Raw genomic sequence first — 18,666 nt, 5'->3', positions numbered from 1 at the left:
GCATCGAAGTGTTCGTCGAAGCACCAGCTTCCCTTCCCCAAGACACCCCTCGCGTTCCCTTTCCCGCACGATTCCCAACGACGAGACATAAGGCGTTACACCGCGAATTCCTGCGGATCTTGTCGTCCCGGCTGGTTGAATGCAAGAATCCGGCCGGAAGGAACAGCACGGTCGAGGGCAGCGCGGTTACAATTAACGCAATTACATAATAATTGTTCCTCTTTGACGTAACCGAGAGACCTCAGTTTCAAGTTCATCTATTTAAACGTTTTTAGTTAACCCTTTGTTTGCACGCAGTACATTTGGAATTGAGAACGATATGATAGAGGAATGTAATATTTGATACAACAAATAATTAATTGGAGCTCCTTAATCTTTAATTTGTGATAAGAAGCTCCAATTTAATTTGAGAAGTTTCATCCAAAATTGGTAAAATTTAATCCATTTAATAAATTTTATAAAATCTAATAATGAGCAAGAAATAAATCCGTTAATCAAATCGACTTTCTGGCAAACCAGTTTATTAAATAAACAACGTTTCGATCATTGATTTTGGTCCTCTTCAGGTGTAGATACAAGTGCTTACTTTACGACATAGCGACTTAATATATTCGGACCAACGAAATATGAAGCAAGTTATGTCCAAAGTCAATGAAAAGATGATTCTTTCAAAAGTTCTCTTAAGAGGACCAAAATCAATAGTCGATTGTTTATTTAATAAACCGATTTACCAGAAGGCCAACTTGATTAATAGATTTATTTATTGTTTATTACCACTGGCAACAAAAAGTTTACCCCATATTTCTAATAATGAGTTTGACAGAAGTGTCAAATGATCTTTTTAAAACTGGGGCTTGTTTGACACCTCTAGAATTGATTCTTTCACAAGTCCTCTTAAAGTTGGCTCCTTAATCAGTCACCTTTTGCGTCGGCTTGTAAAAATTAAAACGGAAAACATCAATTTAGATATTTGATTAAACCCGAAAGATTTTCAGCAGCACCTTCAACAACATTGTTCTAGGGTAGAAAAAAAAAAGGTAGGCGGATGGTAGATTATTATCAATATCGACTGTCATGTAGACAGATAGGCAGATACCAGTACACCTTGCTCAGGAGTTCCCTTGTTCCTCGACCTACCATCAGGTGTACCTATCAGGCGAGGTGCTGCCACCTGAGCAGGTACACCCACAGGCAAGCATAATCCTCACGCACACGTAGCACAAGTAACCCGCGAAAAGGAGCAGGTCCGGGAAAGGGGGTTGCCGGTCGTTCCTCCCACCTTTCGCCCTGTCAACCGGTAGAGGGGCCCCCGATGCGCAAGCGCAAAGACCCATGGGTCCTTTGCACCGACAGCGAGCGGCCGGGGACCCGACTCAAAGTCGGTTTCTGTCGTAGGGGAAGTTGCCGCGGAACGTGCTGCTCGTCAGCGTGCTTACTCTCAGCGATTCATGATTCTCGTCCTCCGCGAGTTTTGATTTTTTTTTCTCCTCCTTTTTTTCTACCTTCGTCTCCTTTCCCCCTCGTCGCGGTTTGTTCGCGAGTGAAACGTGAACGTAATTTTGAAACTTCGATACGTTACCAGTGACGGAAGAGAGAAAAAGAGAAAGAGAGAGAGAGAGAGAAAGAGAGAGAAATTAATCGTGTTAACCGGTGTGCACTGTGCCATGGGGATCTAAGAGAACGCCGGTCAGGTGAGTTGATAATTGCGTTGCCTAAGAGAATTCTTATTTATGTGTATGAAACTTTTCAGTTCGCCACTTTTCGGAATATTTTATTTAAAGAAACATGTTAAACCTTTTACTTTCTTTTTGACAACTCATAAATGAAAAACAATGTAATAAATATTTAAAGTTTTAAATAGGCCGTCAGAGTTCTTTTATGTACGTCTTAATTGAGAAGATTTATATAACTGAAAATGTTTATACAATCTGCAATAATAATAATGCAAGCAAGTTGGAATGCAGAAAAATATTAGGAATATTGAAAGCGTTCCACTTGAGTCTTAATGAAAACGTCCTCTGCGTTTATACAAACTATTTGCTACCTTTTATAAGTGCGAAGAGATTATAAGTAAAAGAAATTTAAATTACATAACTAATCTAATCAACGATTACAAACTTGCCAGTTGCTTAGCTGCGGTGTTTTTACGACGTTATGAAATTATCTTAAACATATGCCGTTCACTTTTATGAGTAGTGAAACGGGATATTTGGCAGAGATAAATAAAATTGTCAAAAGCTATTGATTTATGTGATGATTTGAGAAATCTTGCTTTACGTTGCATTCGTCCGAGCAGTCGTACAATTGCTTTGAGACGTTCCTCTTCATCCGAAGACCAGGCTACACGCCTACTTAATTATCGCGCCCCCCGGCTAATCGCAGGAATACGATAATGCGCGTAACTGCGGGATCTCCCGCGGGATACGCGCGCAGGAGTCTCCGCAACGTTTACGTTAATATTTCCGCGGCACGAAAGTGCAACGCGATCCCCTGGCTCGCTCGCTGCGGAGGTAGATAACCAACCGGAGCACTGACCGGTGATTTGAATGCGCGGTGCAGCCGCCAGGCGCTACGATTCATAAACGCTCTCCGTATCTGCTCTCCCGTACCTGGTAGCAGAAATACGATACGTTGTAGGGCGATCGTGAACGTCTCGTTGCAATTTGTTTGCCCAAGACGGCCCCGTTGATAATACACGTTTCTGCTGTCGCAATGTAAATGGTCTTCCGGCAATTTTGCCGTCTTAACGACATCTCAGGGACGAAATGGTCGTCCTTCCACACACAAAAAGAAAGGAATGCTCATTCCACTTATAAAAATCAGATTGGTCGCGAGGATTAATGAAATTCCCTTGCGCTTTAGGTTTTCGAAAGTGGATCTGCGATTGTACGCAGCTGGTAGAATTTTTCGAATTAGCCCTATTTAGGCCGGTCAAAAATATACACAATTGTATTTGAAGGTCTAATGCGCCCGTTTTACCGCTCACCATATGGCGCGACGTTCCGTTGTATAAAATGCCCTATTACGAAAATCGTCGATTAATAGTTGGTGTGTCGATTAATACACACAGCCGATGTTAACAATTCTCGTTTTGCGAAGCAATCCAAAAAAGAAAGACTCGACTATTCCGCGCGTAGGCTGCAATCAGCCGGGATATTTGAAATTGTGATTCCAGGCGTGTCCGAGAAGGGAACGTTAGGGCGAGCAGACGGACGGACGGATGGACGGATGGACGTAGATACGTGTGCGTATGTGCGTGTACATCGTCAAGAGATCAAATCACGTTAGCCTAATGCCGGGAATGAACGCGCTCATACGTGGGTGGTTGGTATCCACGCTGGAATCTCGAGTACTGCGCCTCAACATCCTGTGGTGCGTCGTATCGCGAAGGATTCCCGCAGGAATCCAATCTCGCGCAGCATCTCGTTAACCGAGAAGGGAATACGGACTTTGTTAGCCGAGAGAAAAGTAATGGGGAATAATCGCGGAGAGCTAATTTTAGTTAATTTACGACTTGAGACAATTGTAGGTTTACAATCGTGCTGCATGTCAGCCACGAAATAAAAAAAAAACATTACAGTTTCCTCAAACACAATTGTCTATTTTAAATTTTTTATAATTTAATAAAACTATCGAAAGAGAGAAAGAGTAAATTTTTTTAAATACTCAAAGTGTATTTTTATATTGAACCTAATTTTGCTTTTAACGTCATTTGAAATACGATCTTAAGATATTAACATGATTTTTAAGCAGAAGGAAGTAGCGGCATTTAAAAATTGTGTTTTTAAATATCCTGTTTAGCGGTGATATTTTATTTTCATCGCGGTGTGATGTCACACCGAGAGTAATCTAGCGCCGCGACGGGTTCGTGATCTCTCCCTCTTCCTCCTTCTCTCTCCCTTCCTTCTCTCTCTCTCTCTCTCTCTCTCTCTCTCTCTCTCTCTCTCTCTTTCTCTCCTCCCCCACCCTTCGTCTCAATCCTGCGTAAACAGGACGCAGAAAACAAGCGTCATGCTCAACGAAACTTAACAAAGATCGTGCGAGTTACAGGCGCGCGATTAATCTCCATTTCGCGCAATTTCCTATATCGCGGACCCCCATTATCCCCCCCCCCCCTCCTCCTCTCCGGGGTGGCGTCGGTCGTATGAAGTGCGTGCGCGGGGCCCAAATTAATCGTTCGATAACAGCATGCGACGAGGTAGAATGCGACGACCCGGCACGTATCGGAGGATGGACCGCCGCAGCTCGTTACACACAGGCTTCGGACGCCTCGGACCGAACCACCGCGTCGGCCTCCGCCGCGCCGGCGAGCCAATCGCTCTCCGCATGTGTTTTGCATATGGACCCCGTCTGGTTGCGGGGCCCCTCGGCAGGGCCCCTCGTGTCGGGCCCGCTCGAGAGAAAGAGAGAGAGAGAGAGAGAGAGATTCGAGATTCGGAACCTCCGACGAGCGTCTGTGTGTTGGGTGTACGCGTGTGGGACACGTTTATCGTGCTTTCGTGTGCGCCGCCGTCACGAAATGTAGTCGAACCGGCTGCAAACGCGCGCACACTACCACACCATGCATCTCTCCCGCGATGCCGCGTGCCCCGGAATCGTCCACGGATACTGGGCCGGACCCGCCGACGAATTTCTTTCCTCCCGAAACGCGTGTATACGCGCATACGGTTACGGAGCGCGCGCGCCGCGGTAAAAGTTTTACACCTCGCGATCGAAAGCAGTGGAATGTTTTCCGTTTCACGACGATCGCGTATTAAACGCACATGCCTGTTCACGGGAGACCGAACCGCGCGGGTTTCGACTCTCCCGCGGAAACGGGATCTCACCGACAATTGAACGCGCGCAATAATTAAACGTTTTGCAAGCAAGGTCGCAATAGATTTCAGTTAGACACCTATTAGTACCGGTACCAATAATTCTGTAATAACGCCGATAGAAATCTAGCGTTCTAAAATAAAACGCTCAACGACAATACGGAGGCTCTTACAACACAATAATTAATTCCCTTATTAAGCGAGAGTCTTAAAAAGTTATAGGATCCTAATAACGAATCGAAAAATGAATACTCTTCAACACTACAATAAATTTTCTTTAAACAGGTAAATAAATAATGTGTTTCTGCTTTGTAAATAAAAATGTATTTAAAGAAGTGTATTAAAAAAAGTAAGAAATGTGCAAAATTAGAATAAATATAAATAGTGTGCTAAATGCATGGTAGCCATAATTCAGTCTCGACAAAATTATTTAAAATTAAAAAATAAACAATTTTGTTTTCTTTTAAAATTATTTAAAATTTTATTTTTCGCAAAATTGCACTCATTTAAATTTGCAAATAAAGTTTCTTTTTTTTTCTAATTTAAGAAAGAAATTAAAAATTAATGTTATCAAAAATATTACTTGAAAACTTCAAATTGATCATCAGATGTGACTTATTGTGGCTATAGCTTTGAAAAATAATGACTTAAAAAAATCAAGGTTTAACAACATTTTCATAATTTTGCATCTTCCTTTTTTAAATAAATGTATTTATTTTCAAAACAGAAACACATTATATATATCTATAAATCAGGGTTTTATATTATCTTGAAAAATGCTCTTTTCTTAATTTGTTACGGTCCTTCAACCCCTTAAGGAGATAAAATAGCACCGCCACATTTAATTTATGTATTGGTTAGTCGCTGTTGCATGTCCCGTACAATTCCACAACGTTCGCTCCCGGCACCGAGAGGCTGAGAGGAGCGACCGTTTCGTTCGTCCGAAAAAGAACACCTCGGGTCGGCGAAGAAAGGCTCGTAAAAGCGGCGTGCAGTCATTGCACCGTAAGATCTGCACACCTCCGCTGCTCCTCGCAGAACGGCGAACAATAGGTACTGACGTCACAAGACTACACCTGTAGAGCCGCACGTGCATGTGCACGAGCGGGGACCGTCCCGTGAATCGCGAACGTCTCGCGGACTTCGTTCCGCGCTGCTTCTGAACCGGGCAAACAAGTGTTTGATACACTGTGTATGGCGCCAGCACATCTTCGTTTCCACATAATTACATATCATTATATTTTGCATATTGCTTGAGAACGTTTAGCTATCGAGAGATCGAAAGAGAATTCAATAATGAGACATAGATAAATTCTATCTTCACTTTATCATCATTTCTAATATACTGCTTGCCAATTTATCATCACCTCTAATATACGTGTATATTATTATTATTATAGCTTAATGTGAAAGATTTGTTATTTTTTTAATCAGATTTTGTATTCGGTATAGTTAAAAGAATAGTTTTTTTTTTTTTAATTGGAGAATTTTTTATTGAGTTAAAAAGAAAAAGAGGATAACCTTTTTTTATAAATTAGATTATCATCCAAATTAAAATTATTGGGAGATATCTATAAATTAACTATTTTTTTAGCACACGTTAAACTCAATCAATTTTATTGAAAAATCGTCGATGTTCTTTAAAATCTGGTCATTTTAATAATTTGCAATATTTTTTTATTAATCCTCGTTCAAGATAAATAGACATCCATTTGTATACGTTAAAATTAACATCAATATTTCAATAGTTTTTGAAAAATCATGTCAGTCAAGTTGTATGTTTGTTTAAATTTACATAAAATTAAATAAATTAACATAAAACTTAATAACCATTTACTTATATCAAAATTTGAAAGTATTTACTAAATATGTAAGCAGATTTGTAAAAGCGCAAAAATGTGTTCAGCAATTTTCTTTTAGAAAAATCAAAAATAAGTAAATTTTTTTTTACGCTATAAACTAGAACACTTGCCTCCTTAAAATGGCAGTAATTGGAACAGTTGCTCTATACCGAAGTTCGCGAAGGCAATTTTATTTTAATTCCACTGCAATTTCGTTTACGGACGCAACGGATTATTTTTGCGGCAATTAAATATTAATCAAACTTATCTGTAAGGATTTCTTTTTCCGAAAAATAATAATAAATGATCAATTCAATTTTGCAAGCTGTTTTTACCATACATATATTTACCGGTGATAATCGACCATTGCGAAAATCGGACGTGAAACGCGACGTCTCTCACGACACGTCGTGAAATATCACGTCGCATCGCGTCATCGCGCGAAGATCCGAGAGGTGGGAAGTTAACATTGCGAGGTCGTAAATTTTCGACGAATTATCGTCGGATTGCGACCGTCGATAAAACGACAATTCTCGTTTCCCTCGGGTAATTCTCTCACGTTGCCGCGCAAAAATGCTGCCGCGACGGGACAGCGCGAATTTTCTTCTCCTTTTTTTTTTTCGGGCGCGATCCGGCTGCGGGACTTTCACCATTTAAAATTCGTCTGCCTTCACCTGACCGAGTCATCGTCCGGCTCTCAAGACCGGATCGGATCGGGAGAAGGAGGCCTCGCTAAATATCTTATTACTTTTGAATTAACATATCGGTACCCGAGATAACTGGACTTTTTCCTGCTCTCCGTCGGCGGACGTTTGCGGAACGTTGTTATCGGATATATGGGTCACCCGGCGTTCCCTTCATTTGCGCTTCGAGCGATCGTATCCGCGTCCTGGTACGAGCGGGTGAAATTAATTTAATTGACAACACATAACGTGCGTGGCTCGAGCAAAAACGCGCGTCTTCTTTTTTTGGCGAAACGGCGGGTTATCTGGCGCTTTCGCGATACAGTAATAGTCGGCCGACTGTGTCGATTTCTAATGTTCGCGACGACGTACGGCCGAGGGAAGTGACGATCCGCGAATCAATGGAAATCGAGCAGAATTAAAAGGCCGATTACCCGCGATACTTGTCTTCCTTTCCTTATGTCTCGCGCGCGCTGACCGTTTGAATGGCGCGCAGTGAAAATCAGCGATTCTTTCACCGGGAGACTCTCGCGTGCAATCGCACCGGTCTCTCTCTCTCTCTCTCTCTTTCTTTCTCTCTCTCTTTTGCTCGCACTCCGTGCATTCGCGCGATCGCCAATTGGATCGGCGATCGATCTTCGTGACGGAGAGTTTCTACCTGGCGGAGGAAAAAACTCGCCGCATCGAATGGTTATAAAAGTCAATCGCGGGTATATATACATATCGCGACTTCTTGGTCGCCCGTTTCGCTTCCCTCGCGGCTTTCATTTGAGTTTCTATCACGTTAGAACTTTCGACGGGGCGGAAGGGGTGGGGGGAGTTTACGACTATTCGATAGACGTGCACGCCGGCTAGTATAGTAATGGATAGTTTGTCACGAGGATAATTCTAATCGCGCCCATGATTTTTATTCGCTCGCCGCTTCGCTGACTTCGCTTTTGTCCGTTCCAGTGTTTTGACAAAATAAAGACAGTGCGTCTAACAAATGGCAAGAAGGCCTCGATAAAAGAAAAGGGAGTCGCCGCGAACGTTAAATTTATGAAATGTGAAATTTTAAGTTGAAAAACCACGGTAAACTGAGCAGGGAAAACGTTGACATATATTTCGCGCATTACAAGATTGTCTTTCTAAACATATATAAGAATTTGTTTATAAATAAATGCAGTTATTTCATTACACTTTTTATTATATAGAGGAAAGTCTCCAATACTTGCGTGACATAGTTTCTTACAGCGACACCTCCTTACTTCACAAAAATTTTATCTTGAACTTTGATACTGCACGGAGAAAGTTTTGTATCAAAAGTTGCTATATACAATAATAGCCACGAAAAAAATTTTATAAGAAGAAATTATTTCAGAGAATTATATCATGAGTAGTGTAAGTACTACGGTAATTTAATGAAAAACATGATACAAAATTTCATAATTCCCTTCTTAATCCGCGCTTAGTATTTGTCACGGTAATTTTTACTATAAAACTATAAAATTTTCTCCTTGTGGTAACAGCATTATCTTTTCAAATTATAAAACATTTAAAAAATCTATAATTTATATATCTATATTTTTTCTACATAAAATCTGCTAGAAAGAAATTCTTCAAAAGCAAGAATAAAATTTGCACAATTTTTTTGCAAATTGTAAAGTTTAAATAATAACTTATATTTTATTGACAATATTAGATCACTTTCTATGTTTATAACACTGTTTAAATATTTTTTATAATGCAATTTATAAACATAAAATCGGATTGCAGCGTAAACCAACACCCTTACCAACACAAAACCCTCTGTAAGATAATAAAAATTATATCAAAAGACACAGTAGTGGCTCGCGCCAAGTGAACGCGCAGCGCGAGACCGCCCCGTGTATTATACGCAAGTACGCGACTTGCGAGCACCTGAGATTATTAGATCTCAATAACGACTGAACCAATCAAGTTTATAACTAGGCTCAATCAAAAGTTTAGATTTAATTTGTATTTAAAAACTTTTTATTTTTACTCTACGTGCCGTACAAGTGGAGATATTTTACCGAAGAGACCTAATTTAAAATTTTTCATTTAAGATATGTCATCGTCGTTAATGTCTAGTACATAAGTTCAACACTAGAGGGCATTAAAATAATCTCTTATAAGAAAAGTGTAAATCCGAGAAATGCACGTATTGTCATCGCTTTTCCACGTAAGTGATTAAAGGTGTTATCAAAGTGTAACATATTTTGCATGTAAAGTACGCTGCTGTCGTCGCGTTTTCAGTTATTTATCAGGCACGACTGCGTGCAAATAAGTTTCGTATTAATCAAAATTTTAATATTGCTGACGTAATCGACTGCCCATTTTTACCTATTTTTAATTCATACTTATTTATTTATTGCATTGTAATATTTTAATTTTTGTTAACTGATCAGAAAATCCCAGTTCCGGATAAAGTAAACGAGAACCATTAATCATATCATTATAATTTGACGATAGTAAAGTAATAATAAAAGAAAATAAAAAAGATATTTTATTTTATTGTTTAATTTATTTATTTTATTGTTTATTTTATTTTATTCTATTTTTTATTAACAAAATTGAACATGTAACACTATTAAAATTATTTAAAGTTGTACTTTTATATTAGAGAAATGTAGACTTGGGCACAATTAATGATACATTTATTAAAAATGGTATAAATGTGCTATAAAAGTAGTTCGGAATAGTATTCTTGCGATAAAATTTTATGCACTTTTATGCAATGCCTGGTGGTTCGTGTTTAAAAGTATGAATAAAAGTGCGTTCAGAATATGGTCACTTTTATAGTACTTTTATCGGCACTTTTATCGCTAAAAGTGAGTTCAGAATACGGGCCAAGATCTTTCTCGATGCGTCGATGCAACAAGTTGAAGTAAGGTAAATATATTGTTTCTCATTTTAACTTACTGTAGTTACTAAGTAGAAACCTGTTGGCGCGCAGTTTAAAATAAAACTAAGAAATTTAATTTACTAAAAGAAATAGAATTTCCTCTTATTTCTATTGTTTTAGGAGTAGTTTTAGAAATAATTCTAGAAGCAGTTTTAAGAGTAGTTTAGGAGTTTTAAGAAACAGTTTTAGATGTGGTTGCAACGGCAGATTCAGATGTGGCAGCTCTACGAGCTTCTTTTTCTCTTATAAGTTTCGCTTTTTCTTCCGCTGTACACTTTATTGGTTCTACGCCTTTCAAGTGTGGGAACATAGTAAATATATGAGGTTCTGCAGTTTTTACGCCTTTTTGACCCTTATGATGTCTTAAATAAATTTGGACAGATACGATATCTTCTAATTCAGATTTTTGTTCTCCTCTATGCCAATATGTTCCTTTAGGAAATGTGACATGTGATTGTTTTATGTCTTTAGCTTCTACAATTAAATCAATTTGATTGGATCTGTTAAGTTTATGTAGTGCTTCTTGACCCGAGTCTGATATCAATGCCCTATGAAGGGCATAGTTTTGATCTTTTTCTGTCTGAAAAGCAGATCTTCCTTCACATGGAAACTTTCTAGTATAAGCTTCGACACCTCCATTTCTTCTTTTTACGACATGCCTCTCTCTACTATGCCCCTTTCTAGTTTCTGGATCCACTTCCGATAAAAAATGTGGATTAATTTCGCATTCTTTACCCTCTGAATTATCCAGAATCTTTTCAGCGTTTTTTACGTTGTTGCTTGTTGGGTACCTGGATTGTTTAGGCATTTCCGGACATTGTATCCATGTTAATATTTTTCTAAAGCTTGGGTAAACACGTAATATAAAAGGCGCTGCATATAGATCTCTTTCTTTACCTGCAAAATGTCCTAAAACTATTGTGACATTTTGTATTTTTGATAAATCACCTATTTGTTTTCCATTTTTCCAAAGGCTTCCTTTAGGAAATGTGACATCTCGTTCTTCTAATTCTGAAATAGGTATTGAAATAGTCTTGTATGACACTCCGTGAAGTTGATCTAGTACTCGTTGACCCGATTGTGATAGCAATGCCCTATGAGTGACATAGTTTTGATCTTCTTCTGTCTGAAAAGCACCCTTTTGCTTACATCGATTTTCCCTAGTCCAAGCTTGGACACCTCCATTTCTGCCATTTACGACATGCCTTATTCTAGACTGGCCTTGTTTACCAAACTCGTTTCTTAAATTGTGTGAATCATTCAGAATTTGTTCAGCGTGTGTTACCTTGTTGTTTAGTGGGTATCTTGCTTCTTCACATTTACGTTCTTCAAAATGTTTAAAGATTGGGATAATACTAGCTATAAAAGGTTTTGCACTTTTGTCATTTCGTTTATTTTTATGATGTCTTAAAGTTAATAGGACAGCATTGATTCTTAATTTATCTTTTATTTTATGTCCATTATGCCAATGGCTTCCTGTATGTAATAGGCGATCTTCTTCTACTAATTCTGAACGAGGTATTTTTTGTGTATATTGAATGGCATTGTCAAGTTCGTGTAGTGCTTTTTGACCCGATTTTGATAGCAATGCCCTATGAGTGACATAGTTTTGGTCGTCTTCTGTCTGAAAAGCAGATATTCCACTACATGGATTTGCTTTAGTATAAGCTCTGACACCTCCATTTCTTCCTTTTACGACATACATCACTCTAGATCGGCCTATTACTTTAGGGCCTTTACCTTCAACTTCGCTTGGTTCACCCTCTGAATCATCCAGAATTTTTTTAGCGTCTTCTTCCTGGCTGTCTGCTGGGTACCTTTCTGAGTACCTTATTTCTTCGGGACTTATTCTCGGACTTTCGGGTCCACGTCCGTTTACTCCGCCAATCATAAAGAATACTCTTGAACTCCCTTTCCACTGAATTTTGTCTAACCATTTAGCCAAATTCTGAGAACTTTTTTTTAGTTTTAACACAGTCCATTTACGAAGTTTTAATGGATCTTGTTCGATTTGAGAACCGATCACCGAAAAAAGGCAGCTGTTTAAATCAATAATGACGTTATCGGGATCTTTGCTACCTCTTAAGGTCCAGTGACCTAGAAAAGGATTTAAAACAATTTAGATAAAAATTAAAATCCATTCAAGATTTTTACGTGTAAAAAGTTGACTTAAAAAAATTTAGTAAAAGTAAATGTCACAATTCCCGACCATGTTTCCTCTATCGACCACTTTGATGTGAAACGTTATTTACGAGGCTACCAATTCATCAACAGGTTTATTGGTAGAGTGAAAAAATTCCGGAATTTATGCGGTACAAAAAGATTATAACTTGCAGAGTAAGTGCAATAATTACATATATTTATTTTGCATTTTTTGCCGCACGTCACCATCCACGCGTATTCTTAAGAGTGAGGTTAAGAATTGTTGGTCGCCTAAATAATCCGTATTTCGTTCAAAATCCGTTGTAAGGAATAATTTAAGATTATTTCTTAAATCCGCTAAATAGTTTGTTACAATTTGCCATACTTATTTGAAAACAAAAATTAGTCAGAAATTGTTTTTTTTTTTATTTATTTATTCGATGGTCAAGATTAAGCACAGCAAAACGCCTGCATGTCCCTATTACCGTACACGTAAACGTCAGTGTATTGTTAAATACTAAAAAAATTTGTAAAAATAATAAAAATTTTGTAAATTTAAAAATAAAATTTTAAAAATATTATAAATTTTATTGTTTGATCATAAATTACGTTAAGTTAAGCTAATATTGATTGTTTGATATCATTGAATTAAAATAAAATACCTATTTTCATGATTTATGTTTATTTTTTATGTTTATTATTGATTTATGTTCATTTTGATGTTCATTTTTTGTTTGAAACCTTTACCTTGCATGCTCTGAAAAAAGGTGATTAATAATAGGGGCATGCCCGGTCAAAATTGGGCACAGCTGGTTGGTAGAGAAGGCACGCACTAGTGCGCATTTATTCCTCTCTACCTTCAAAATTACATGACGGAATGGATTGAGTCTGCGATTTTTGGAATGTGCATGGCTGAAGATATCTACCAGTATGAAACTCTTTATCGAATTTATTTTTGTCGCGCTTGACAAAGCTATTCCTTTGTTTGTTCGGCCTCATATGGTCGGGAATAGGGACACTTATCTTAAGATAAATGTAAGAGAAAAAAAAGCTAAAACACTTCATAAAACTGCCAATTTTTTATAATTAATCATATTACATAAGAATAAGGATCACATTACATAACGATAAGGATACCAAATATGAGATACTCTGTTATTTTACAAACACGAATACCTTTTCTTTATAAATATTACTCTCATGTTAATAATCAAAAAGTGCGCAATCTTGTGCAAGGTACGTGCGTAGCATACACGTATGGCTATGTGTACAAAAATTTTGTTTGCGTCACTTAGCAAAATGTTTAATGTGCTTCTTAAAAGTTCTATAAATAACACAACCTTTGTTTTCGATTGAATAAGGTAAAATTTGTCATTAAGTTTGTATGAAAGAGTAGAGTGAGTTTTTGCAAAACTAAGCGAGAAAAAGGTATGCGTGAGCAGAAGTAAAAAAGGAGATAAAATGGGAAGGGAGTAAATGAAGGGATTAAAGAAAAGTTACGGACAGGTTGTGGAGAAGTTAAGTAGACAGGTGTAGAAGTTAGGTTGATGGGGAAAGTGCAGTAGACGGTTGAAAAAGCGGGAACAGGAAAAACACAAGCATGGGGTGTGAATTGGAATAGAGAAATGGTGAGTAAGGAAAGTAGAAAAGCAGACATAAGAGAAGTAGTATAGAGAAAGAAAACGTAGGAGGAAGGTTGGATAGAGGAAAATACTTTAAGTAGAAGATAGTGTAGAAGAACATATAAAAAAAAGTAATGTTAGAGAAGTATTCGTTAAAAAGAGAAAGTGGGTTAGTAGGTACATTTAAAAAAAAAATAAGAAATTGACAGAATCGCTGAAAAGAAAAAAGAGACACAGGAAAATTTTGATAAAAGCGGTGAAAGAAAAACTTGGAGAAAGGTTGGGAAAATTGAGTACAGAAATGCGAAAGGTGGCAAAGGAAATGTAGAGTAGAGAAAGAAAAGATGAAGAATGAGTTAAGGAAAAGGGAGGAAGTTTGGCAAAAGGAGAGAGAGGAGATAATTTAAGAAAGATAATTTAAAGTTTAGAACATAAAATAGAAGGATTGAGGAAAGATAGAACGTATGCAGTGGGAGACAAAGAAATAAAGAGAATAGAAAAAAAGAAAATGCCGAAGGAAGGGAAGGGGGTTTAAGGATGGAAAACAAGAATTGAGAAATTAAAAAGAAGGTATAAGATCAAAAGGAACAAAAAAAGGAGGAGGAATATTCTAATTATAGGCATAAGAGGTGCCTATAATGCCGGGGAATAAAATAGGAGAGAAATGCTAGAAGGTGTAACAAAAGAGACAAGTGCAAAAGTTAGTTTAGAGAAAATAAGAAAAATAGAGACGGAGCGTGCTGATAAAGAAGACTGATTATAATAAAGGTAGACAGAGAGAAAGAGAAAAAGATCCTGAAAGATAAGTAAAAATTAAAGGGGGAAAAGATATAGTTAGATGATGACTTGACATGGAAAAAAATTAGGTGGAAGATAAGGCAGATAGCGAGAAAAGTAGAGATGGAGGACAGAAGGGTAAGAATAAAACAAGAAAAATTATGGATGGGGGGTACATGATAGTTATGAGATGAAAAAGTAGGAGAATTAAAAGTTGGAAGCAAGAAAAGATGCAGATAAGACGTAAGAAGGAAGAGTTAAAAATGAAAAGAAAGAACCAAAACAGGGGAAATTGAGGTAGGAGGGAAGGAGAAAGGAGATGGAAGAATAGAGAGTCCGGATAAGAAAGTGAAGAGGGAGGAAAACGATAATGTTAAGAAAATAGAAATGGAATGTGAAACGAGGAATAGCATTAGCGTGGTATTTTGGAATGTGGCGAGTCTAAAAGATAAAAAAAACTTGAATTTTACAAAGAGCTAGAGAAATAGGACGTAATAGTTAATAGAGACTATGTGAAAAAAAACTGAAAAGAGTTGGGAATTTGATTTTTAAAGTCATGATTAGAGTGTACAAGAGGCATGCAGAAAGCATAGGAAGGGGAGAACAAGCAGGGATATAGTTGTAGAGATTAGAAAGGAACTAACATTAAAGAAGAAGAAGGAATGAACAGAGAAGAAGATATTATGGATAGAAAGATGAGATGGCGTAAGGATATATTAACGAGTAACAGTATCCAACTGTCAGAAACCGTCTTTTCTGAAATTTTGCATAAAGTTAAAATAAGCAATAATGTACTACTTGTGACTATTCAAATCGACCCGTTTTTTATTTAAACAATTTTTTAAACAAATTATATATAAAAATAACATGAATTTTTCTAGTAAATACTGAGTCCAGAATAAATTTTCCATATGTTTTGGGGGTCGTTAAATTCGGTTCCGGCAAGAAAGTTGTTTTATAAAATAAAAATTGTTATTATTAATAAATAAATTAATAAAATAATCGTTAATTAATTAATAAATAAGTTAATAATTAAGAACGTATACATATATATATATATATATATATATATATATATATATATATATATAGAGAGAGAGAGAGAGAGAGAGAGAGAGAGAGAGAGAGAGAGAGAGAGAGAGAGAGAGAGAGAGAGAGAGAGAGAGAGAGAGAGAGAGAGAGGGAGGGAGGGAGGGAGGATTAATTAACACTGATTATTGTAGAATAACGTTAGCAGTTTACGCGTAAAATACAAATAATCACAATTCCGTGTAAAAAACTTTAAACTGTAATATATAAAACGCCATTTATGAATACTAAAACAGAAATTTTAGTAATAGGTGATAAAGAGAATTAAAAATTAAAACTATAAATAAATTAACATTTAGACATTGTTTAATTACTATAAATAAATAAAAAAATGAGACACGAGTTACCCAAGTTTGTACAGATAAAGTGTCATCTTTTACATAATTATTAATGTGAAAAAAGACTTGTGATAAAAGTTTGTTTTCAGATAGAAGATAAATTATTTTTTTGATTTTATTTTAATTAGATTAAAACGTAACTGTTTAAAATTAAAACCTTTTTTAATTTAATCAAAAAGATTTTATAAATTAAAACAACTTTATTTATTTCTTTTTATAGTTATTTAATTAATAACTTACCAATTTGTTCCGAATTGTTCGCATGATATTCAATATCTATAGATGGTCCCAATTTTTTTCTTCCGATAACTTTATTTAAACTACCATTAGCATTCCATATATTAATGCGTCTTTTAAGTATGTTACTTAGAATAGCAATGTGTATTAAACTAGCTGGTCCATAGTTTTCCAGATCTTGTATAATGTTTTTTACATATTTAATTTTGTGCATTTTGTTCTTATTTTTATAATTACGATAGTCGTTGATTAATTGAATTATAGGCATCTCTCTATTGCGTTTTATTAACTTTATTAGTTATTTCTGATTATTTAATATTAAAATTTAAAGAATCATGTGTCCATTGTTAAATTATAGTTGTTTTTCATTTATAATTTTTATTTTATATTTATTAAGTATCAACTTTTATATATCTAGAATAGATTAATATAAAATTTATTTCATAAACATTAAAAATTTTTTTCTAAACATCTTGAAAGAATCTAAAATCTTAAAAGAAATGCAGAAATATAGATAAAGTACATAAATATAAAAAAAATTAAATAAATAATGCTAGTCATAAAATAATAAAACATTATATTGTAAAAAGAAGTAAATTTTAGAAGAAAGTTATCAAAGTAAAAAAGAATTGTGTTATCAAAATAGTCAATTATTTTTAAATAAATCTTTGATTAAACAATTAAAGATTAGTAGTAAAAAACGACTATTTCTTATAATATTGATAAGACTTATAAATTTGTATCATTTTGTTACAATGAATTCATCAGTGATTTACGTTGTTAAAATTTGTTGCTAATAGTCTAAAATTTAAAATAATTTGGTTTTAAATGATCAATAATTTAAGAGAAAGAAAGGGGAAGGGAGGAAGAGAGAAACCGAAAGAGAGAAAAAGAAATAGAGAGAGAGGGAGGGGAGAGACGGACAAACATGCAAAATTTAAATTATAAAAATATAAAAAATCAAGATAACGTTAAAATACCTGATCGGTAGCTTGTACAAAATTTATTACGTTATCTTATAATTTCAACGAAGATTTGAATTAGTAGTAATATTCATTTCTAATTATGGAAATGGATTTTTACTTTAAATTTTGTTTATCGAGATGACATAATGAGATATCTACAACAAATTTTGTTGCTTTATATTTGTTTTTCTGACATTTGCTACAAATATGATTTTTCGTTGCTCATTTTATAATCGATTTTTCATAAAAAGTCGATACATTTAATATCAATTTTTTTCAAGTTGAATTCCGAGTTTAATTGTTTCTTACCGTTAGAATTTTATAATAAAATTAAAATTAATTATTAATTAAATTTTAATTAAACGTAATACTTTGATAGGCATGTAAGTGCTAGTGTACATTAATTAGTTGACAAAAAATTTGTCAAGTAAAAGGTGAAAAAAGGCACCCAGTGTATGTGTGTGTATCTTTAAGAGAAAAAACTGTTATATTAGGTAAATTGTCTTTTTACCTTATTGTCTTGTCTTATTGCTTTTTTTTACAAAAAGAATTATATGAAGGAAATGCACCCATTATGCGCCAACTTTGAAACGGAAAAAAGGTAGACCAAGTACATAAACGCGTGCTTTCAAAAATAAATTTAAGATCAATACAATTAGCCAAATGTATTAAAAAAATATATTAAATAATTAAATTATTAAATGATAAAAATCAACCAACAGGATTATAGTGAAGCAAAAACTTGGCGTGCCTGACTTGCCTGACCTATTATTGAATACGTTTATGTACTTGATATGTATCTTTTTTATCTTTGTAAAATTTTTGATGGGTTATTATTTTTTCATTATTTTATTTGTACAAATAATTTCCATATTGTATAACATTGATGGATCATTACGTTTTAACGACTCGGGCACGTCAAGTTTTTGCTTCACTATAATTCCGTTGGTTGATTTTAATCATTTAATTATTTAATGTTTTTTTTTTTTTATATACTTGGCTAATTTAGAAATAACACAGTAAGCATAAAGTATTCCAACTTCTTCATCTTTAACACAAAACTTGTCAATTTTCTGAAGTTGTCTCGACTGTTACGCTCGACCTTTCAATTGCACTTAAGATAATGATAATTTCATGCCGACAAGGACTTTCTCGTCTATAGCTATGCATTTGTTGCATTCTACCATCGCATGTTATCGAGTTCACGCATGAATTCCATAACAAGCGTTGACCATAAAAGTATTTTTTACAAA

The 18,666-nt window shown here is 35.5% G+C and overlaps 2 protein-coding genes across 2 annotated transcripts in view; one reads left to right on the top strand and one right to left on the bottom strand.

The window, feature by feature from the left end:
* Positions 1-355: 355 nt before the first annotated feature.
* LOC105838054 overlaps positions 356-18,666 on the top strand; it is a 73,766-nt gene continuing 55,455 nt past the window's right edge. Inside the window, exon 1 of the mRNA XM_036288049.1 lies at positions 356-1,691. The gene's annotated coding sequence lies outside the window, so the exon portion shown is untranslated. The remainder of the gene's footprint in view (positions 1,692-18,666) is intronic.
* On the bottom strand, positions 7,266-16,718 carry LOC118645962. Its single transcript, XM_036288050.1, has 2 exons — positions 16,452-16,718; positions 7,266-12,340 (listed from the first exon to the last, which is right to left on the bottom strand). Exons 1-2 carry the CDS (start codon positions 16,714-16,716, stop codon positions 10,416-10,418), a joined length of 2,190 nt encoding a protein of 729 aa, XP_036143943.1. The 5' UTR covers positions 16,717-16,718; the 3' UTR covers positions 7,266-10,415.

The sequence above is a fragment of the Monomorium pharaonis genome, chromosome 6, assembly GCF_013373865.1.
Source record: "Monomorium pharaonis isolate MP-MQ-018 chromosome 6, ASM1337386v2, whole genome shotgun sequence".
Taxonomy (NCBI): domain Eukaryota; kingdom Metazoa; phylum Arthropoda; class Insecta; order Hymenoptera; family Formicidae; genus Monomorium; species Monomorium pharaonis.
This window is presented reverse-complemented; position numbering and strand designations above follow the sequence as displayed.

Bases quoted from the DNA above. Each gene is read 5' to 3' on its own strand.
- LOC118645962 (XM_036288050.1), bottom strand. From the start codon at position 16,716: ATGCCTATAATTCAATTAATCAACGACTATCGTAATTATAAAAATAAG. The intron at 12,341-16,451 runs GTAAGTTATTAA...ATCCTTTTCTAG, and splicing joins GAACAATTCGGAACAAATTG to GTCACTGGACCTTAAGAGGT.